General features: G+C 37.8%; 1 protein-coding gene across 1 annotated transcript in view; it reads left to right on the top strand.

Annotated features, from left to right (window-relative positions):
* Positions 1-22,094, top strand: part of Pfdn5 (prefoldin 5) — a 64,896-nt gene extending 42,802 nt beyond the window's left edge. Inside the window, exon 5 of the mRNA XM_067140847.2 lies at positions 21,771-22,094. Within this exon, the coding sequence (XP_066996948.1) occupies positions 21,771-21,856 (86 nt within the window). The 3' untranslated portion in view covers positions 21,857-22,094. The remainder of the gene's footprint in view (positions 1-21,770) is intronic.
* The last annotated feature ends 1,524 nt before the right edge of the window (positions 22,095-23,618 follow it).

Genomic DNA, 23,618 nt, shown 5'->3' with positions numbered 1-23,618 from the left:
ATGATCATAGTTTTTTTTTTTTAGCAGTGACATCTATGGAAGGATGTCCAAACTTCTTGATGAATGGTTAACAAAACAAGTAGAAATTCACACAGTACAAGAAACTTCAAAATAACAAAATTCCATCAGATATTAATGGAGAGATCTTGTGAGTAAAATTTTAAGTAGGTCTAGTTTCAAGTTCACGGTTTCTGCAGTAGAGGCGTTCTTTTAGGCGCAAGATTTAAATGCGCGGCGTTGGGGTGTACCACCCGGTACAATTATTATTATTATTATTATTATTATTATTATTAGTTAGGTGCATTGGCGAGTAAATCAATTGTTGTGGCTGAATTGTTTTTATCGCGTTTTAAACCTACTTCTCTCCAAAAATTACGTAGGCTATATTGGCCCGAGTTACGAGATATTAAACTATCACTTTGTTAATGATCTTGCCTGCTATATTAATGGCAACAACTGTGAATATTTTTTAACTAAAGTAACTCTTTTCCTCATCCCAAGGTGGTGCAGCCCCCAATTTTTACCACATATCAATCTTCCTTCCATTCTTAAATCTCTGGTGGCACAGTACCAGGATTCGAACGCAGGCCCCCGAGAATAGCAGCTAATTGTGCTAACCATTACGCTATCGGACATTCTTAACTACCAAAAACAGACATATAGCATGACTGATGGGTGGTTAAACGCACAGGTCGTACACGAAACTATTCACCTATTTGTACGACGTCATTAGAGTTGCAGTTGCAGTAGGCCTACGCTACGGAGGCGACATTTCTTAACTGCGAAACACAGATGTACCGCAGGACTTTGATGCATGATTTCATTGCGCGAGTCATACGGATGAATCTATTCACAAACTTGCGTGATGTCATCGGAGCTGCAGTGAGGCTTGTACCCACTGCGAAATGGAATCATTGTTCTTCTCTTGATGAATTACGTTGGAGGGTCTTGTATGCGAGATTTTTTTTTTTTTCATTTTCTTTGTCCCAAAAAGCCAGGGGGGGCTGGGGTATCTAATACATGAGTAAGTACAGTATATAGGGTTAGGTTAGGTGAAGTTGTGAATAAGGAAACCGAAACGTTTGCCACAGAAGCGACTGGAGTGATACTACTACAGTTTTTCAGAATCAAATTGAACATACGCGTTCACATCGTCTAATTAGATGAATAACTAATGAGTAAGCCATAGTAAAAAAAAAATCTGCAAAAATGCAAGTTTTGAACAAACTGATTGCCATTACATACCGAGCTTAATGTGTGTGGATGTTTTCCTGACTGGCTTTGGTCTAACCACATACAAATCCAATGATGGAGCCTTTTTTTTTTTTTACCCTGAGTGTATTCTGATTTATTTTCATTTCAGCTGAAATAATGGTAGTGTGAGTTGCAAAAGGGTAAGTGGATGCACTAGGGCTAGGTGTACCTGTTAAAGTTATGGTTGAAATGGTATCTGAAAAACCAGAAAATACATTAAAACATATCCAGTTCATGTTAATGCCTTATTTCCCAGATGGATTAGCAATAATATATTTATTAGTTTAACGTATCCACAAAGACGCACACAAGATGCTCTGAGTTGGTACAATTGTTTTATTCACACGTATTTACAAATTACACACGTAATCTTAATCCCTGTTGTCAAAACACAAAAACACTTCACTTGTAGAATATCAACAACGCTGCCATCTTCACAAATGAATATCGCTGCACATGGAGATTGAAGCTTTGAACCACAGATGAAAACAGATGACTACTGCTCAATTCCACATGGAGACCACCTTTACTCAGTGTGTTAGCTACGTGCTACTAAACAATAACTTCCAAACCACAACTTCAGTAACTCTCCATAACTCTCAATAACTCACTTCATCAAGATCGCGCCTTTATATAGGTGCCTGGCCAGGCTCTAGAAAGTTACGTTACCAAAAAAAGCTATCTTTGTGAATATTCTAGAGTGTGAATACACAATTTATAATGGATGGAATTTTCTCAATATTTCTCGTAGCCTTTTACCATTCTGGAAGTTACAGTGTGTTTCACAATTTTGGATTATGATTTATATATACAGTTAAGAATAAATAATATTAATTTACGGATATTTACATTGTTATAAATGTCTATGTACAACACATGTTCAAGACATAACCTCACACCTAATACGATCATTCAACTTCTTCTTCTTCTTCTTTTATGACCACATAGGATCACTTTAGTCAGTCCGTCGTTCAGGTCTCTTTGAAGGGATTGTTCGGGCTTTGCGGTCCTCCCAGTACTTCTTCAGACGCTCCGATCTTCGTGCCCTTTCCTCAGTTGAAAATGTGCGTGTTGTTGGTTTGTTTTGTGTAAGGGTAAAGCGGAGGTTTGTATTCTTGAGTTTTGTATTCAATTTTATCTTATTTTTGGTGTCTTCTGTTGTAAGGCCTATTTCCTTCAGATCCTCTCTTACTTCTCTGATCCATTTGCATCCTGTTGTGGTATTTTTTGAGACGAGATTGTGTTGTACTAGTTGTTTCAGAAGTCTCGAGTCCTGCATCCTCATGATATGTCCAAAGAATCCCAGTCTCCTCTTACGCATAGTATCTGTAATGGGTTCTAGCTCTTTGTACACGACTTTGTTAGGTATTAACCGCCACTGTCCATCTTTCTGATATTTTTTGTTGATACAGGTTCTTCCAATCCTCCTTTCAATTTTCTGAAGTCTGTCAGTCTTTGATTGTTTATTCAGGTAAAAGAGTGTTTCTGCTGCATATGTAGCTTCCGGTTTTATAACTGTGTTGTAGTGTTTTATTTTTGTATTTATTGATAGACATTTCTTTTTGTAGATATCCCATGTTAATTTTTGTGCTTTAGCTAATCTATTTGTTCTTACTTGGATTGAGATTTTTTCATTTAAGTTATGTGTTATTACTTCTCCAAGATATTTAAACTGAGTTACTATTTTGATTTTATTACCATTTATGGTGACTTCTTTTAGCTGTGTTGGTTTTTGGGGCATAATTTCTGTTTTTTCAAATGATATTTTGAGGCCAATTTTATTTGCAATGTTTTGAAGTTCTGATATCTGGGTTTTTGCTTCTTTTATGTCCACTGCTAGTAATGCTAAATCGTCAGCAAAACCCAGGCAATTTGTTTTGATTTTTCGGCCAATCTTTATTTTGGGGGGACATTTTCTAAACCATTCCCTCATTACCATTTCTAGAGCACAGTTAAATAATAGTGGTGAGAGCCCATCTCCCTGCCGTAGTCCAGTTTTAATTTCAAATGTCTCTGATGTTTCACTCCTAAACTTCACTTTTGACTTGGTATTGGTGAGAGTCAATTTTATCATGTTTATTAATTTGGGGTGTAGTCCAAGGTGTCTTAAAATAATAATAACACTAATACTTAATGACATAGCCTCACACACAATACGATTGTTCAACTACGTAAATAATAACAATACTAAATGGATTACACTTCATAGCTATACATACAAAATAATAATAACCATAATCTTAAAATAATAATAATAATCACGATCGTAAAAATAATAATATTCAAGCTCGATATCTACATTAGTTACCCATGGGTGAGAGAATATTGTTTTCAAGTTATACCTGATATCGCACCTTCGTCAAGTTATTCATAGAACTCAATCAGAAGACGTGTGCAATATATGTATTGATGCATATTGTGCACACTTCCCACTATATCCGTGTCTTAAAATGAAACATTCCCCAGCCCAATTCAAAACTGCCTAATTCCCATTGTTGCCATGTGGGAGAGTCCACCAACAAAAGCCTTAAGTCACCAAACTCCCTAGAAATTTGCCAGGCAAAGTTGGTGTTGGTGCTGGTGGGCATCATAACGGCAGTATTCTGTTTTTAAATGCAGGTCTTTAATGTATTCAATTTTTTAGTTTATAAATTATACAGATAACATTATTATCAAATATATATCTATATCAATTTACTGAATACATTATTAGTTACATAAGCAGGTGTTTTATGAATATTTTGGGTCTTTTGAACTATTTCTGTATATTCTCAAACAAAAATTGTTCAATAAATATCTTACCTGCATCATCTTCACTGTCCTCCAAATTCCATGTGTGCACATTTTGGTATATTACTTGCCATTCGGATGACTTGGCCCTCTACTTTATAACCAAATTTTTACATTTGGTCCTCACGCATATTCTTGATTCCTTTTTAACTTTGTCATATCAAAGGCAAACAATATCACGTTTTCTACCATTCATTCAATTGTTGAGCTTAAAATACTCAAAAGCTTATGTCTAACAAGTAACACACCTACACTCTGCCACTAAGCTTCATAAAATGCATCAGCTACCTGCTTCACAGCTGGCACCAATATTTGGAAAGGGATTACCCTTTGAATGGGAATTTGCATTCAGAAATGAATTATCCACTTGCAGGGAGATTTCCCAGCATATGGTTTATTGCTCTGTATGTTGTTGTTGTTGTTGTTGTTGTTTGGGTCATCAGTCCATAGACTGGTTTGATGCAGCACTCCATGCCAACCCTATCCTGTTATCCTGTGCTATTTTTATTTCTACAAAACTACTACATCTACTCTAGTCTCTTTGTAATATTCATACCTTGCTCTACCCCTGCCGTTTTTACCGCCTACACTTCCCTCAACAACTAACTAAACAAGACTTGGGTGTCTTAAGATGTGCCCTATCATTCTGTCTCTTCTTTTGATCAAATTTTGCCAACCCATTCCCCTCTCATCAATTTGATTCACTATCTCTTCATTTGTGATTCACTCTACCCATCTCACCTTCAGCATTCTTTTGTGACACCACATTTCAAAAGCTTTTATGCTCTTTCTTTCTGAGCTATTTATCATCCATGTTTCACTTCCATACAATGACACGCTCCATGCGAAAGTCTTCACAAACGTCTAATTCCTATATCAGTGTTCAAAGTGAGCAAATTTCTTTTGCTAAGAAAGTCCTTCTTTGCTTGTGCTAGTCTCCATTATGTCCTCATTACTTCTGTCATCATTAGTTATTCTACTACTCAAGTAGCAATATTCATCTATTTTCTTTAAGACTACATTTACTAACCTAATATTTCCTGCAGCATCAGATTTCATTCGACTGCACTCCATTACCTTTGTTTTGGACTTATTTATTTTCATGTTGTACTTCTCTAGTATTGTGTCCACACCATTCAGCAATTTCTCCAGATCTTCTGCAGATTCAGATAGAATAACAATATCATCAGCAAATCTCAAGAGTTTTGATTGCTTCTCCTTGGACTGTGATTCTTTTTCCAAATTCCTCTTTGATTTCCTTTATGGTGGTGTACAATTTCTAATCACTAGATTGTATGCCAAAAGTCTGGATTGTACTCCAAACCTCTCCACAGTATTCATGAGTGAGGGCATATGACGATGATGATTTGTCCATCAGATGGGGACGTAAAGCCTTGAGCAGACCCCTTGATGCTATTTGACAGGAGTAGGCTATTTGCTGGCTCCAGGATTCTCCCTCTCCCTTTCGATCATCATATATCACATCATTCATTTCATCTCGTTAACTCCTCTGATTAGGTTGACATCAGGAAGGGCATCGTAAAAACTTGCTACAAAGATTCATCTGACTTAATACCCGACCCCGTAGAGAAATGGGATAAGGGTTGGCCATACAGTACACTGAACTCAGCTTTCACTAATGATTCCCCACTGCCGATTGCAGTTTCAGATTCAAATTCAGGAAACAAAAGTTTAAGGTGGTTCTGTTTGCTTTATCCAGTTTGTTTCTTACATTTCTTTTTAGGATGTGAACATTATCATACATGAAATATATTGCTGTGCCAGTGCAAGACTACAATATTTGCAAAAATCGGGTTATAGAAACATAGGAGTTTGAAGTTTTCTAAAGATACTCAACAATGCTTTTGCAAAACCGTGAAAATTGGAGATTGCAATAAAGGTGAATGAATTCTCCTTCAATTTTCAGTGTAAACTCGAAAACCGATGCATCTGCAGATGACTGTTTTGCACTGAACATCTTTAAAAAAACTCCAATGTAAAATAAATTTGTTTTAGCAGTTTTTTGCACTTTCTCATTGAAGTTCACACTGAATATACCAACTAGCATAAAAAAGGAAACATTGAAAAATGTTCACTTATCGTAGCTTTGCACTGGCACAGCGATATAGGATGCCTAATGATGTCTTTGCAGGCTACTCATTCTTTCATATATTTTATCCAATTGCAGAATAACCCACCTTTGTAAGCCACTTAATTTTTCACCAACTAATTTCAAAGAGTGGGCAGTTTTATTCTCCTGATTTGGTGAAATATGTAAAGAGCTATCTTGAGGTGTGGTAGCATGAGAATTTTGTTGGCCCTAATTGCGTCATAATCATAACACTTTTTAGACTGTCTTCTAAATTTTATTTGCTTGTCATAAGAGGTGACTAAAAGGGGCCCCAGTGGCTCTCAACTGGGGAGCGTGGGTTTGCAGCCATGAGGCCCTGAGCTGACTCCTGGCATTGCTTCCACTTGTGCCAGGCTCCTCACTTTCATCTATCCTATCCAACCTCCCTTGGTCAACTCTTGTCCTTTTCTGACCCCGACAGTATTAGGTTGCGAGGCCTAGGTAGTCTTTCATTTTCACGCCCTTCGTGGCCCTCGTCTTTCTGTGGCCAATACCTTCATTTTTCGAAGTGTCATATCCCTTCCCATTTTTCTCTCTGATTAATGATATATAGAGGATAGTTGCCTAGTTGTACTTCCTCTTAAAACAATAAACATCACCACCACACTCTAAATTTTATTTATTTATAAATTAGTTTCAACGGTGAAGAATCTAACAGTTATAATTTAACTGGACCTTCAATGTGTTCGTGCGACGTTAAACCCCGAATTAAAAAATTAACTGAACCAAAAATGAAAATAAGTAGCTTCCACTATAACAATGTCCGCCTCCGTAGCGTAACGGTTAGTGTTATTAGCTGCCGTCCTCGGGGGCCCGGGTTCGATTCCCGGTACTGCCAGAAATTTAAGACTGGCAGGAGGGCTGGTATGTGGTTGAAATGGTACATGCAGCTCACCTCCAATGGAGGTGTGCCTAAAAAGAGCTGCACCACCTCAGGATGAGGACACGAGTTTACTTACTATAACAATTTGAAATTAAGTCCTTATTTTCAGTTTGTTTGCATCCGAGGCTCAAATCATTGCTGAAAGAGATTGCAGTTAGTCTCCAACTGACTTGCTAGGCATAACGTGTGAGATTTTCTGTCAGGGTTATCTCCCTTAGGCTGATTTCAGAGAAAATTCCACCCAAGTAGAAAAAAGTAAAGTTTAAAATAAAACTCAATTTGAAATAAAACATGACATGGTATTAATTTTATGATATGTATTAATTTATGGATGTCTTTCAGTTTTTAATTGCGTGCTTAATTGAACCTTTATATAGAGGCTAAATTAATTTGATATTTCTCAATAGTTTCAAAATTCCTGTTTATTATGATGAAAAGTTGTGAAAATAATTACTGTAAATGTTAATTCTAATGCTCTTTCTCTTCGCAGTAAAGTGCTTATTTAAGTTATAAACAGTTTATATAAGGTGTAATAAAGCAATAAATTTTTTGCTGCAGTTCGTGTAAACATGCTACGAAAAAGGTATAAAAGTTTCTGTAGACGAAAAGTGCGTGGCTCAATTTGAATAAAACTTAGTATGCAAAGCCAGTACTGCACACGCTTTCAAGCTGCTATATCATTCTTTTAAAATTTCAAGTGGATTCATACAAAGCTGATAGTAAAATACGTTGCGTGTTTACGGCATTCTTGCGAGCAGGCGACTGGGAAGTTCCCTGCTGCCGCAACGCGCTGCCGACAGGATTGAGTTTCTGCGTCACACTCACTTGTAAAGGACGTATTTTAGAATAGCAATCGGTGTTCGCACTGTGGTGGTATTTAATGCCACTTACCCACAAGGAATGTTGTAAACTGTATCGCGAGAATAAATATGACACCTGGCCAGTTACGTGTACGCCCCCAACAGGTACGAGAATCATTGAAGAAACATAGAGCTCAAAAAAACTTTGGGGCTTATCAACAGTTACTTCCTGGTCTACGAGTCCAACAACACAACCATCAGCATCGATTGCAGAGCCGAGTACGCCAATGTCTGGTTATAAATGCAGACAAACTGAACATTCAACGCTTAAGTAGCCTACAGTTTGAATGAAAGCTTGGTCAGGAAAAAAAAAAAAAATATATTCATTCTGCTTCTGGTACAGAATCATCAAGATACCATTTCCCACGAGTAAATTTTTAGGAGGAGCAATGAAGCTTGTAGTTTTATGTGATCGATCATCTCAGTATCATAAGCTAACTTTTGTAGCAAGTTGTTTCTGCGCTGAGTGAAAAATTTGGTGTAGGCCTAAGTTCATCTACCTTCGACAAGCGCAGGAAGTCTTCACTTCCAAATCAAGAAGTTCTTATATTTCTCAATCCGGATGATATCGGTTGGTCATCTCCTCGAGCAAGAGATTTTATCTCCGTAAAGGACAGTTCTGGACAAAAAGAAATTAAAAAGCAATTGATTCATGTGTGTCACAATGTAAGAAGACACATACAAAGTTTTTAGACAAGAATACCCACATCACTCAATCGCTCAGTCTTCTTTTTGTGGACTTCGACCAAAGTACATTTCTGTGCACTACCAGCAACACATGATATTCATTCTGTGGAACAATTTAAAAATATATAGTTCAGGCAAGAAAATATTATACTGAAACTACTACACAGTCTTTACATCCGGACTACAAGATCGAAGCAGATGACAAAAATCCTCCCTGTGATATGGCTGTTGAAGTGGGTGACTTCGTACTTGGAAAATTCAGTGGAGAGAAACATTCAAAATATTATGTTTGTACCGTAACTGAAAGTAATGGTGATATTATTTTGTAACCAATTTTCGCAAGTGCAACGATGAAGCTGAACTGTTTTGTGAACCACCGATGAAAGACAAGTGCTTTTTAACCCTGACAGTAACACCATACGTTTTTCTGACGTGTTGTGCGAATGAATGCCATCTATTCCTCTTAAGGAGGGGAGAGTTATCCCCTCCACCACCTCTATTCCTTGTTCATTCCATCTGGTAACTTTAATGTAACTTTAAATAATAGGCTTTGAGTGACACGTCTTCGAAACTTGTGGTAACTAAAGCGATATTTATAGACGTGTTACTGTCAGGGTTAATGTAAGTGAAATCAAAAGAAAATTACCGGTGACTCGTTTTACTCGTGGGAAATGGTATCTTGATGAGCAAGCTGTCATTCAAACTGTAGGCTACTTAAGGGTTGAATGTTCAGTTATTTTCAATATTTTAGTTTATTTTACATTCACTGTTATTAGTGTTAAATAAATGTGTGACAATTCATAAAAACACTTTACTTTATTAAGTAGGCCACATGTCAGTACCAGTATCTGTAGTTATATACCTTATTATTTTATGTGACCGATCATCTCATATCATAAGCTAAGGGACCTCGTTATTTTACGCAAAATCCCAACCACCGAACGCGACTTTCACCTCGAAAATCACACATGCATTAATCGGGGCTTGAACCCAGGCCGTCTTGATGGTTCCATGCAGCTTGACCGCTGTGCAATCACACCCCTTCATTATTACTTACTGCGATATTAAATATACATGTTATCATTCAGTGATCGTATTTGATGCGGAGTTTAAGATTCATTAGCCCCTCATGTCATGTCACCATAGCACTGATTCGCGTGTGTATACCTGCGACGCTGCCAAGTAAACACACGACGATCGCCTTTAACTATATTATGCAGACATTACACAACTAACACATTTGGTTTTGTTTTTTTTGTAAAATGTACCTTTGTCCTTCTTCTAAACACTATCTTGACATTACCAATAAAAGTTGCCACAATTCGCAGACTTTAGAAAAAACGTAAAGGTATGTAAAGTCAAAAGTTCATTTCATGTAAACACTGATCGCTACGTTCAAAATTGTATAAAATCACATACATCAGGTTTACAACAATGAAATTTGTGGATGTTGTTAAGTATCACTAGATATTATTATCCATAAATCTCAATTTGTTTAGATGGTAAGTTTCATATATATATGTTAAAATGAAATGTACAAATGTAAACACGCGGCACCTGGAATTGGCCCTTAGCATTTAGCTGTTCCCTACCACATATGCAAGGCAGCAGCTACTTGTTATTTCCTTCGCAAAGGCTTCAACAAGCCTCCCAAGGGAAAGCTCCTTCGCCCTTAGCCATTGGTTCTCCCTTAGTTTGTCATGTTTGGTAACGGCCGCCCAACCCTCGGCCAGACAGTCTCAGGTAGTACCATCTGCTGTCACATATGGTAGCAGGATGTACCTGACTTGACAGTACCAACTTTGTTGGTAATCCTTGAGAGGCCTAATGGCATTTCATTTCTATTTGTGCTTAGCAATAATCTATTGTAATTAGGATACGTCTGAACGTAGTTTAAAAATTATTGTAGTGTATTGTAGTAACTTACTAGAAATTGCAGTGCTTATTCTATTATTTTGAGTAGTCTTAAAAAATTTCAAACTTTAATTGTAATTTCCATTTCTGTTTGTGCTTAGTAATAACCTGTTGTAATTAGGATACATCTGAACATAACTTAAAATTATTGTACAGGGTGGGGCAGAAATACCTGACGAATTTCAGACGTAAATAACTCGGCAACACAAGAAGCCATTCACAATTTTGTTGCACAGTTTAAAAGAGCAGGGTTTGCTATTTGTCACATACAGTAGATTGGAGCAAACTAAAGGTCGTATTGTCCACAGCTTTCAAACAGGTGTTATTGTCATGATGCGTGCAGTCTTGGCCTTGGCCAACACGTGCATCGTTTCGTCCGGGCTAGTCAGCCAACATGGTGTGGTGAACACAGAGGTTTTGTGATTGAGACTTATTTCAAAAATGCCGACTCTCTTACCACAACAAAGAGTTTGTTGCGCAGACACTTTGGCTTAGGTCGACATGAGAAAGTTCCGAGCAGGAACACCATTCTGTTACGGGTAAACAGTTTGAGAAAAAGTGGTTTGAGTGTGAAAACGAAGCAACCTGGTAGGCCTCATGGCGTATGAACACCAGAGGCCGTCCGTGCATTGAAATGCCGTTATGCAATCTCCTCAACGTTCGGTGCGTGGGCATTCACGTGCTATGGGACTCTCAGATCGCACCGTAAGGAGGATTTTACACGCAGACATGAAGTTCCATCCGTACAAAATGGTGGGTGTTCAGAAACTCGGTGAATGTGATTGGGCCAGCCGCAGAGCGTGTTGTGAGACTATCCTGGAAGCTGTAGCAACTAACACCAGTGACCTGGCAAGTGATGAAGCGCACTTTCATTTGTCAGGCTACGATAATAAACAAAATTTTCAGTACTGGTCCGCAACTAATCCTCAACAGCTCCATGAGCGACCTCTCCACAGTGAGCGTGTTACTGTTTGGTGCGTTGTCGCTGATTTTGGAATTGTAGGCCCTTCCTTTTTTGAAGAGGAGGGCAGAACAGTAACATCAGATCGTTACGTACAGCTGTTACGCAACTTCCTGCAGCTGGCACGGACTTAGGGAATCCTGCTGTGAGGTGCCACTGCACACACAGCCAGGGCGTCGATGGGTCCCCTCAGAGAAATGTTTCCAGGACGTCTCCTCTCCTTATAGGGTGACGTTCCATGGCCAGCCCATTCCCCTGACCTCGTCCCGTGCGATTTCTTTCTGTGGGGATATTGAAGTATCGTGTCTTCTGACGTAAGCCGCGAACCCTACACGACCTGAAAGCTGCCATCCGTGAAGAAATTGAGGCAATACCACAAGACATGCTCAAGTGAGCCATGCGGAACTTCAGGGAGAGGCTTCAGAGGTGAATCGAACAGGACAGTCGGCATTTGGATGACATTATTTTCAAAACCTAGTATGTATGTATGTGTGTGTGATGCAAATGGCAAACACTACTCTTTTCAACTGTGCAATAAATCTATAAATGGCTTGTTGCGTTGCCGAGTTATTTACGTTTGAAATTCGTCATGTATTTCTGCCGCACCGTGTAGTATCTGAACATAGTCTGAATGTAGTTTAAAATTATTGTAGTGTATTATAGCATCTTATTAGTAGAGCCCAGAAGTTAGGCATTTATTTTTGGTTAAAATAGGCAGACAAAAAGACACTTGAAATACTGAAAATATTCAGTACTGTAATTAAAATAGGCATTTATTAGGAGTGGAAGCAAAGAGGAATCTCACTCATTATTAATGAAAATATGTATTTTACTCTTTCATTTCTTTATTATCAATTTATCACATAATTAGCGTACTTACTCTTACTTTCCTTGGTTACATGCAACAACAAGGTGCTTTTTCAAAGTATCAACTGTCACAGACAGACGCTTGTCAGAAAGAATGTTTTTCATCATGGAAAAGGAACGTTCTACTTCCACTGAAGTGAATGGCCCAAATTTGAAACAAGATATTTCGGAAGGACATATGCCAGTCAAAACAGAATTTTCACCTTTCAGAACATCGCGAATGTTCTTCATTTTTTCATTGTCCACATTAGCACTCAGAACACGTTTACACTTTCCACTAACACTGCTTCCTTTTTCTCCTGGTGCTTGCAGCAGTTGATTTACTGCATCTTCAAAGATCGCCATAGATGATGCCAGCGAATCATCTCTTTTCTCCAACTTCAAGATTGCTTCCGGTATCACACTATAATGTGCTGTTATAAATGCCAGATCATTGCTGAGCTCTTCATAGTCCAACTTTTTTACCTCGCGAACTGAAGCAACTTTGTCTACTGATACGGCGTGAAGTACCTCATGTATCTTGTCCAAATTGTTGCTGTAACATATGACTGCTGAGATCCAGGTTCGCCATCTCGTGAGAACTGGCTGTGGAGGTAAAGGGAGCTCTGGTGCCACGTCCTTAAAAACCCGGATTCGGGAGGGTGAATTTAAGAAGATTTTCTTGGTATTTGAAACTATATTATCCACGTGAGGATACAAACTTCTTTCTTCAGCAATTCTGTGCAGTCCATGGGCTAGACGTGTGAGGTGGAACATTTTAGGAAAGAGAACTTTCAAGGCTGTGGCTGCTTTTTTCATGTAAGGTGACAAAAAGTAGGCCATCATTGTGCCGTATTCCATCCGGCCAGAGTAACATTAAAGAATTTGTGAACAACTATGCCGCTATGGAACCATTTGCTGTCTCCATCTCTTCTGTCGTCAAAAGAAATACTGATGATAGGTCAGTTTGCTTTGCTTCCATAGTTCCAACGATGGCGTTGGCCATGTAATATCTCATTGCATCCCTAGTTTCATCATTGGAGATCCAGATCTTCTTTTCTGCAACTCTGCTTCAAATCCTCTGCAGGTTCTCTTCAAAGGAGATATTCAAATACATTTTTCTTAATGTGGATTCTGATGGAACTTCTTCTTTAGTGTACTTCTGCAGAAACGTCCTGAGGGATTGATTTTCCAGTTTCCAGAGCGGAATTCCAGAGTCCAAGAAAACTACATAGATCCAGGGAAAACTGAGATTGCCTGCTGGATGTTGTAACTGCTGTTGATATTAAATTGATCTTAGGGCCAACAATATTTAACCTAGACTTATGTTTCGTTGTTGCAAAATGTTGAGTTATAAAGTACTTTTTTCGTGATTAAAAGATTTTTCACAGATTTTGCAAAAAAGTATAGCTCCATCAGTAGAAAGTGTATCCGAACCGAATTTGCGAACATAGCCATGTAATTTACTACGCAACGATGAAAATTTCGGCATGATAAATAAGTCAGCACGAACACCCAAGTTGCCTTTAACAAGTTCAACAGTAGACTAACAGCTTCTTTAATGTTTGACCTGTTGGGCAGAAGTAATTTCCTCTCTTCCTCTGCATTATCTTATTTCAAAATCGGGAATACCAGGTAATTATGCATTGTCACAGCAAAAGGGGTGTGAGGAAGAAGAAGAGACGTACTTCCCTCATCCTCTCTCTTTCCTGGTATTCATTATGCTTGTGCATTGCATTCCTTTCACTAATGAAGGTTCTGCTATTTACAGAGGTTAAAGGAATGGGTTGAGAAAATAAGCTTTCGAATGCCTGGAAACAAATGATTTAGGGAACAATATTCTAAAATAGATATTTGTGATGGCAATATGTAATTCAATTTGTGCAACCTCTTTTGTCTTCGATGTACGGAAATTCATGATGTGCTTTTTAAAATGTTTAAATCGCAGAAAAAATTGCATAACGATCAAAAAAGGCAATAAAGGCTTTAAATCTTAAAATAGGCAACGGAAGCCAAAATAGGAAAAAAGGCAAAATAAAAATTGTCTCTATGCTTCCTAAATGCACGTAAACATATTTATCTAATTCTTCAATATAGCCAGTCAGATAAAAAAGGTATTTTGCCTAACTTCCGGGCTCTACTTATTAGAAATTGAGGCAGTGATTGAGAGAGTGGGCTATGCCAGAGTTGGATGGAACTGAGATATTTAGAGTTTTGTGTTTGCTCTAATAATGAGAAAAACATTCCTATTGACATATAATTTATTCTTTACCATTTCAAAGCATAACATTTCAAACCCTTTAGGAAAATTATTTACAGGGTGTAATTCCATCATTTAACCGGCTTCTTAGGCCCTTTCCACCTGCAAACAACCAAACAAAATGACCTTGCATTACTACCTATAGGTTCACTAACAGTACCTACCCAAGAATTGCCTTAATTACCCGATTACTATAAAACTTAGTTTTTTAATAACAAATATTTGGAACTTCAGTTAATTAAAAAATTGAACTAAATCCAGAGTAAACAAAATATTTCAGTACCTTCAGATATCCGAAGTGCATGGTATGTAGTATGGTGATTCGTTGGTATGTACAGCAGAAGAGACATCAGGTCCTTGTATTGAGCTTTATTAATTCTTCTTCCTACATGATATAAGACTCCAGTTGTGAAGGAATTAATATTCTGTTCATTGCTTCCAGTAGTGCTTGTGTTTTCTTTCTGTGAGGCCTCCCAGGTATTGTATATAGTATTTGCACTTCCTCCCACGGACAAAGTTCAGAATAGCTGGTTTTTTACTGTAATATACCGGGTTTATTACAGTCAATCCTGAGAGTGGCAATCTTCCAGAGTGGTATTTTAACACCTGTTTCTAACGAAGCACAATGAGGCACTGTAGAAGTTTTTGAAGTCTTCACTTTTCATTTCTATCCCATGAAAAAGATTCTTCACTCTTGAACGTTCCATGAGACAAAACCAATCTTCTGGTGTAAATACATAGTCTGTTTTCTTGATCATCTTTTCGATGACATCTTGTCCAGAAATAAGATAGTAATGTTCTATGCAGTCAAACTTTCCTGTCATCACAAGAGCATAATAAATCCTACATAGGATGTTATTTTTGTTCTGTGCAGAACATGAGTCAGAAAAGAATCTTAACTTCTGTTTTTCCAAAGTATTTTCAGGTACACTTAACACTTTCAATAGACACGATGCAATCTCTGAAGCACCTTGCGAAGCAAAGTTTTTTGGCCACACACACATGAAGGCAATTTTCTGGTTGCATATATGAACACCGAAATTGTACACCGAGAGTTGCCTTAGATAAAATACCACTCCTGTTGGTATATTTGGGGTTGGTAAAGCTTTCTGAAGATCATACGTTATCAAGCAGTAGTCACAGTTTCCTTCAAGGCATTTAGATCAAAATGCAGAGAGAAGATTGTATGGTGCAGTTGCCCTTACTTGATGTAGCCGTATCTCTATAAGTATATCTTCTTCTTTAGCATGCCATTTGTCACACACTTTGCATGTATCTGTGTGAGGCATTTTGCATCCGATATTAAATTTCGTATTAAATATAGTTCTGTATGTGCCACAGCTAACACTCTTCATGCCAGCATCATCACTTTCTTCTTTGTAGAGCTGATTTCACAACTCGAATGAATTTTTTTAAACCTTCTTTCTGCAATAGTGACTTACATACAAGGGAATTTTTTTAATATGATCCATTACTGATTTCTCATCTTCATCGCTTAACTTATGCTTGTAATTAACATGCTTACCTCTGAGATTCACATGAGGTGATACTATCGAGCTGTTACATGATGATGATCCTTTGCGTTCAGATTCGCCTCCTTCTGGCACATTAGATTTTCTATCACCTCTGGCTGTAGAAAAATATCTTCTGGATATTCCGAACACATCGCAATATGCCTTTCTGCATACCCTAACTAGATGACCACGAGGTTTTTTTTTTTCACAGAATATGTGAAAGATACGTGCCTTCACTTAAATGTTCGTTAATTCTCCTCTTTGGGTAAATTCCACTGCATTCTTGCTGACTTATCAGTCCAAATAAGAACGCATTTTGTGCATTATAATCACCTGTTTTATAGAAGGCACAGAATATGTCATCTTTTTCAGGTTTCGTAAGTTCATGGTATTTACACAAGCTAACATTAGCTGCCGCAGATCGCACACTACACTCACATACAGCACCTTGCTGCTTTCCAGGAACAACCTTATTCGTTTAATCACTAATGTACTCTAATCCTAAGTTTCTACACACTTTAGCCCTTTTTCTTTTCCACTTATCATTTCTAACTGATTTTTCACAGCTACTCACTATTACTTCTCCTTCACCGTCCGCCATTTTCTACACAACTAACACGTGTTTGAGAATAACTGCTGCAATTGGCCAGCTCACATAGCCGACAGACAGTGCACAATTTGAATGCTTCTAGCAGCTTGGTATAGCTCACTCCCTCGTAGCATAAACGTGAGATGAGTAATTCACAAAAAACATGTTCTTTAGAAAAGAAAGGAAGGAGCCTGTGGAAGTCTTTGATATTTTTCACAGTGGAAGATGAATGTAAACCCTACACAAGGGTACCAATAACTCAATTTTGACAAAATTTTGGCATAACCCACTCTCTCACTCACTGCCTCAATTAGTGTGTTTATTACTGTGAAATATTTGTGCAGTATAGTATCTGTAGTACCTGTAGTATCTGTAGTAAATCTCTTACTAGAATTCTGTTGTAGTAATTAGGGTAGACTGAACTGCAGTTTAGAATTGTGTGATTTGTGTGTATTATTTTATGATTTCAGTAATTAACAGCAATTTTCATTCTGTTAGGATGTTGTAGGAAAATAATTTCGTACAACTAAATACTATTGTACTGTAGTAGTAGCCTATATTAATTACCTTGTTATTGCGTGATCTTTGTGAACTATCCTAGACAATATTTCTTTCCTTTCATTTTTACTTTGCACAGAATAAGTTATCTAATTTTACCTTTTCTTTTCATTATTCCGTAAAGAATGGCTAAGGAGTGCAAGTGTAGGAACTGTGGGTGTGGCCAGGCATTAACGAGTATGAGGGAGGAGTTGGAGAGTTCGAGGGAGATAATTAGGATTCTCTCAGACGACAGGAAAGAAAGTAGGTTTCCCTCAAACAATGTACAGGATACAGTAGGTGTAAAAGAGGGGTGGGAAGGAAAGGGGTGAATTATAGAAGACAGGTGGTCTAATGTTTTAAAGGGAAGGAGATTGCAGGCTAAGGGCTCCAATCAGGATCAGAATTCAGGCCAGGTGTCTGTGAGAAATCGGTACGAGTCACTGCAGGTAGAACAACCAAGAGAAGATGAGGAACAGGGAACTGTTGCTGAGAAGTGTGGAAGTAGGAGGAAGGTAGGAAAGGGAAATGTGGAGTAGCGGATAGGAAAAAGACAGGTGGAACAGGGTCATGGGAGGGAGAAAAGGGAAGAGGAAGTAGCTTCTGTAGCAGTGAGGAAAGATAGGGCTGACCAGGAGGGGAAGGGATCAAATGACGTAGGTAGGGTTGAGGCTCTGGTCATGGGGGATCCCATTGTTAGACATGTGGAGAAAGTGTATGGAGGAAAGGGAACCAGGGTAGAGTGTTATCCAGGAAATAGGTTGAGGCAGATGTTGAGGAAAGTAGAAGAGGAAGAGGGAAAGGAGAAGGTGGCAGTGTTTCACATTGGTACTAACAATGTAAGACAAGCAGGTATAAGCACCAACATAGTTGCGGATGTGTGGGATCTGGTAAATTCAGCACGGTTGAAGTTTAAAAAAGCGGAGGTTGTTATCAGTAGGATACTGACTGGAAGGTGATTGGCGATTTAAATGAGACTATGGAGTGGGTATGTGGGAAACTGGTAGTGAGATTTGTAGATCTTAATGGATGGGTAGGAGATAGGGATCTGCGCTCAGATAGACTTCACTTAAACTGCGGTGGTACATATAAGTTAGGAAATTTGTTTAGAATGGTTATAGCGAGGTACATTCAGGGAAACGGGGTGGCCTAGGAAGCGGTGATAAGGGAACAGGGAACTGGAAGTCAAGTAGGGATGACATAAAAAAGTTAGTGCTGAACTGTAGAAGTATTGTAAAGAAAGGAATAGAATTAAGTAATTTAATAGATATATACTTACCAGATATTGTAATAGGAGGTGAATCATGGTTGAGAAATGATATAATGGATGCAGAAATATTCTCACAGAACTGGAGTGTATATCGTAGAGATAGGATAGGAATGGTAGGAGGGGGAGTATTTATTCTGGTGAAAGAAGAATTCGTAACCTACAAAAAGGTTTAAGATGACAAACATGAAATTCTAGGTGTAAGGCTCATCTCCAAAGATAATAGGCACCTTGATGTCTTTGGAGTGTACAGACCGGGAAAGGGTAGCACTGACTCTGATTCAGAATTATTTGATAAGATAATCAGCTATATGGGAAACAATATGGAAAGGAATGTGGTTGAAGTGGGTAACCTCAATTTACCAAATGTCAATTGGGAAAGTAATGCGAACGTCAGGAAGCATGGCCAACAAATAGCAAATAAGTTAATATGGGAAGGGCATCTGATTCAAATAGTGATGGAACCAACTAGACGGAAGAATGTTCTGGATGTGGTGCTGGTAAAACCAGATTAGTTCTACAGAGAAACCGAAGTAATAGATGGTGTTAGTGATCATGAGTTTTTTTGTCGTAGTTAAAAATAAATGTGATAGAAAGGAAGGTATTAAAATTAGGACTATTAGGCAGTACCTGATAAAACAGGCATGAGGGAGTTTTTAAAAACGGTAAAAAAATAATGTAAACAGACTCTGGACGGGGTTTAAAGCAATTGTTGAGGAATGTGAAAAGAGGTTTGTACCTTTAAAGGTAGTAAGGAATGGTAAAGATCCACTATATTATAACAGATTAAAGAGACTAAGAAGGAGCTGCATGTTGGAAATAAATAGTTAGAAATGGCTATGGAAGGAAGGCGAAATTAAAGGAACTTACTAGGAAATTGAATCTAGCAAAGAAGTCAGCTAAGGATAACATGATGGCAAGCATAATTGGCAGTCATACAAATGTTAGTGATAAATGGAAGAGTATGTATGTATGGGTACTTTAAAGCAGAAACAGGTTCCAAGGAGGACATTCCTCTTCAGATATTTAAACCTTTTATTTAGTCAAGGACAAGTTGTTTTTAATATTGTGTTTTACCTATGTTACTTGTGTTTTTGTGTAGAAGAAAGTAGGAGAAAGGATGAAAAGATACTGGCAGAGAGTGAAGCCATTCTAGGTCTATCATTCAAGAGCACGGCTTAAGATGTTTTCCATGGAAAATAAAACATGTACCAACAAAAAAATTGTTTTTAAATAAATTAATGTTTTTGTAATATAAGAAAATCCTTTTAAATTGGTGGAAAGGTGGAACTTCCCAAACATACAAGTTGGAATTTGTTATATACTCTATCATTGAACTGTGCTGTGCCTTTGAACTTTGACTTATGTCAACAAATTTCAAGCATTTACCAAGAAAACAGAAGACTTGGAGATCTCCGAATCCAATCTTGGGAGAGTTTCAGATTGAACACACAGCCATTCTAGGTCTCACCAATCTCACCAATCATGTTCAGTTGCATTGTGGAAAAAGTTTTTAGAGAATAGAAGAAGGAAATTCCTAACAAAAGACTTTCAAGATTGGGAGAGGTAAGGAGAGTATAAATATAAATTGTTCAGCATTCGCTGATTTAGTGATGCTCTTCAACGATATAGCAACAGCTATGGAAAGGACTGAAGAACTCCAGATGATAGCAAAGAAAACTGGACTTCAGATTTCTTTTGAGAAGACTGCATTCATGACCAACATTAAGGAGGCACCTCAGTTGTTGAAGTTAGGAGACAAAAAAGGTAAGTAGAGTTAAGAGTTTTAAGAATTTGGGGGGAATATTACAAGAGAATGGGTAGAATTGTATCAAAGAACAGAAGGAGTGGTTGAACTAATGAGCAAGTTACAGTTCTATGGACACTTGTTAAGGATGGACAGTAACAGACTAACAAAGAGAATCTTTGAATTCTTCAGGAAGAGGAAGACAGAGCTGAAATGGTTTTGAGAATTGAGGTTGGACTTGATGAAGATGAGGATTCCAGAAGATTATATCATGGACAGAAATCAATTTAGACAACTCGCCAAAAAGGTTCTGTGGTGTCCAGGAGACTGGGGAAATGCTAGTGAGAAAGGAAGGTCCTATGCGGAAGAGCAGAAGAAAGTAGGAGAAAGGATGAAAAGATACTGGCAGAGAGTGAAGGCAGAGAAGGCTAAAAATACTGCAAAGATTGTCAAACATGGTCCATACACAGCTGAAATTTAAATTTAAAAAACTAAACAAACTGAAACTAAATTGAAACCACAATGGAAGAAATTAATGTGCTGAAAGAGGTAGCAGAACAAACAGGCTTGCAGATATCCTTTGAAAAGGTGGAAGTAATGTCAAACATCATAGATTACACGACCCAACTGAACGCCAAATATAGAAAAATAAACCGTTTGTATAAGTTTAAATACCTTGGTGAGTGGGTCCAATCAACTGGACTAGATATAGAGGCCTTAGCAGCCAGAGCATGGAAAATGGAGGTAGCTTTCCAAACCACCTGGAACATGTATAACAAAAGATGCTTTCTATAAATACCAAGATTCACCATTATAATGCCGTTGTCAAGCCAGTATCTCTCTATACGTCAGAATGCCTTATCTCTCTCAGAAATGTGTGCTCACTAAGTTAAAACAAAAGGAGAGATCATTCTCCGCAACATTCTTGACCCAAACTACAAAAACCATATGTACATAAGAAAATCCAGACAAGAAATCTATGCTATGATAGAGAAGATCACGGACACAATGCGCAAACACATGGCTCTCTTCTACGGTCACCTATGACAGATGGGTGAAATGCATTTTTAACTATTTTGACTCAAAACCAAAAACAATAATTCCCTGGTACATTAATATCATGAAAGACCTCGAAGAAATGGGCCTACCACCAGATGACGCCCACAAACGAGACCTGTTCAGAACATGCATTGTGACTTTTGGAACTTTCCAGGATGTGATGTGGACAACTGGTGCAAAGTGGTCAGATGAACACCGAGCTAATGAAAACCCACAAGATCAGTCGAAAACTGAGTATACGCCAGAATGTACAATGAAATTTATCGTGGTCCCTAGTTGGCCGATTAGCAAATAATAACTAAATAAACTGAAGAAGTCCTGGATAATTAAATATTTGTAAATAACATATATTTAATCTCCTGCAATTTCTGTAGATTCTTATCTGTTGTGTGACACCTTTGAAAAGAGATTACCAAATTTTGACTGTTTTGCTTTTTAAAATTCTTACATGAAAATTTATCTTTTTTTCAGCTGTAATGGATGTTATGGAGGCACGGCTTCAAGCTCAGTTTGGACTGCAGCAGCAACAGATGCGTCAGCAGGCTACAAAAACATAGCCTAGTCTTGTACCTTTTTTGATTGATTAGCTTTGGTTAATATGAAACATTATTCAATCCACTAAAAAACTGTTTTATCAAGTTATTTATTAATATTTTACATATTTTTGTAACCTTCAACCTACTTCATTAATTGCTTCTCGATAGTTACATTATTGTTCGTTGAATTTATCACCACTTTGTACTGAGCCTGTGTATAAAATGTAATTAAAATAATCTTGCTTTTGTATTGTTTTCAGTTTTCTTCTTTTATCTTGGCCGGCCTCCGGTCTTACTCCATGTTAATTTGTAATATTTTTTTATTGGTTGTCTATGATTTTTCAGTTACTCTGGATCTTGGAACATTTTTGTGAAGAGACGCATTAACTATTAGCTTTTGTTCCTGTCATTAGAGTTATTTTTGTGATACGAGGATCATTTGTGACACTACATTGCTCTAGTTGGAGACAATCATGCTTCCTCTCAGACTGTTAGTGCCAATAATTCCCTGAGGGGAAATAATGCTAATATTAGTCTCAATAAGTTATCTGGTCCAAACATCAAACTGTCCTGGTCTGCCAAATAACATAATAAATGGTATTACATGCATCTTTTTCGTTGTTACTCCTTTGTGTATAATTCTTTAGCCGCACTAGCTTTTCATGTCTATCCTTTGTGTGCATGTGTGTTCGTCTGTTTTAGAATCTTATTTGTTAATGGTTTGTATCAAGGCCACTAAACATCATCTCAGTCTAGAGGATGACTTTCTGTCTTGTATGTATTTATGTCTTCCTTGTAACCCCAGCAACAGCTCCTGATCATTATTTTCGTTATTTCTTTTTGTTTACATAATAGTGCACTTTGTGATGTATTCCATGAGATACCACAACGTAGATATGTCTATTTGGCATAACATATCAGAATTACTCTGTGATAACAAGTATTAATGCAGTATAATATTGTTCTGGGATTACACATCAGTATCTTTACATGACCTTTTTTTATTTCTGACTACCAGAGAGGTGTTGTATGCTACACAACACTATATTTATACTTGTGCACACAAATTAAAAATACTATACAGTAAATAGTATACAATAGAATTAACACAGTAAAGTCAGATCACCGGGTGAGTTGGCTGTGTGGTTAGAGGCGCGCGGCTGTGAGCTTGCATCCGGGAGATAGTGGCCTCGAATCCCACTGTCAACAGCCCTGAAGATGGTTTTCCATGGTTTCCCATTTTCACACCAGCAAATGCTGGGGCTGTAACTTAATTAAGGCCACGGCCACTTCAAACTCCTAGGCCTTTCCTATCCCATCATCGCCATAAGACCTATCTGTGTTGGTGCAACGTAAAGCCAATAGCCAAAAAAAAAAAACTTGCAAATGCAAAAGGACAAGAACCTTGACAATCTCTACAACCTCGTATCTTCATATAGATGGGCTGTATTCTCATCAGTCCCAGTTTTTCTACATCCATTTCTTCTTAACCCTCTACAAGCTCATTTCTGCTTCCTATTTGCACCAAGAAAGCGTGCATCAGCACGTAATGGTGGGCCATCACGAGAGATCTTCGGACTTTATGTGGGAAGTGTAGGGAAAGGAAAGAAACAAAATGATAAAGGTGAATATATATCTTAAGAGACTAGGAGCACAGGAGGAAAACAGCACAGTAGGTCTAAATAGGTAATGGAAAGAAACAAGTGTAAATAGCAAAACCATTTCGTGTGGTATAAACTCAAAAGAATTTAAAATGTCTTTCCGATGTGGTTATTTCCAGGAG

Source organism: Anabrus simplex, chromosome 1 (genome assembly GCF_040414725.1).
Source record: "Anabrus simplex isolate iqAnaSimp1 chromosome 1, ASM4041472v1, whole genome shotgun sequence".
Classification (NCBI taxonomy): domain Eukaryota; kingdom Metazoa; phylum Arthropoda; class Insecta; order Orthoptera; family Tettigoniidae; genus Anabrus; species Anabrus simplex.
Note: the sequence above shows the minus strand (reverse complement) of the source record. Positions and strands in the feature narration are given on the sequence as shown.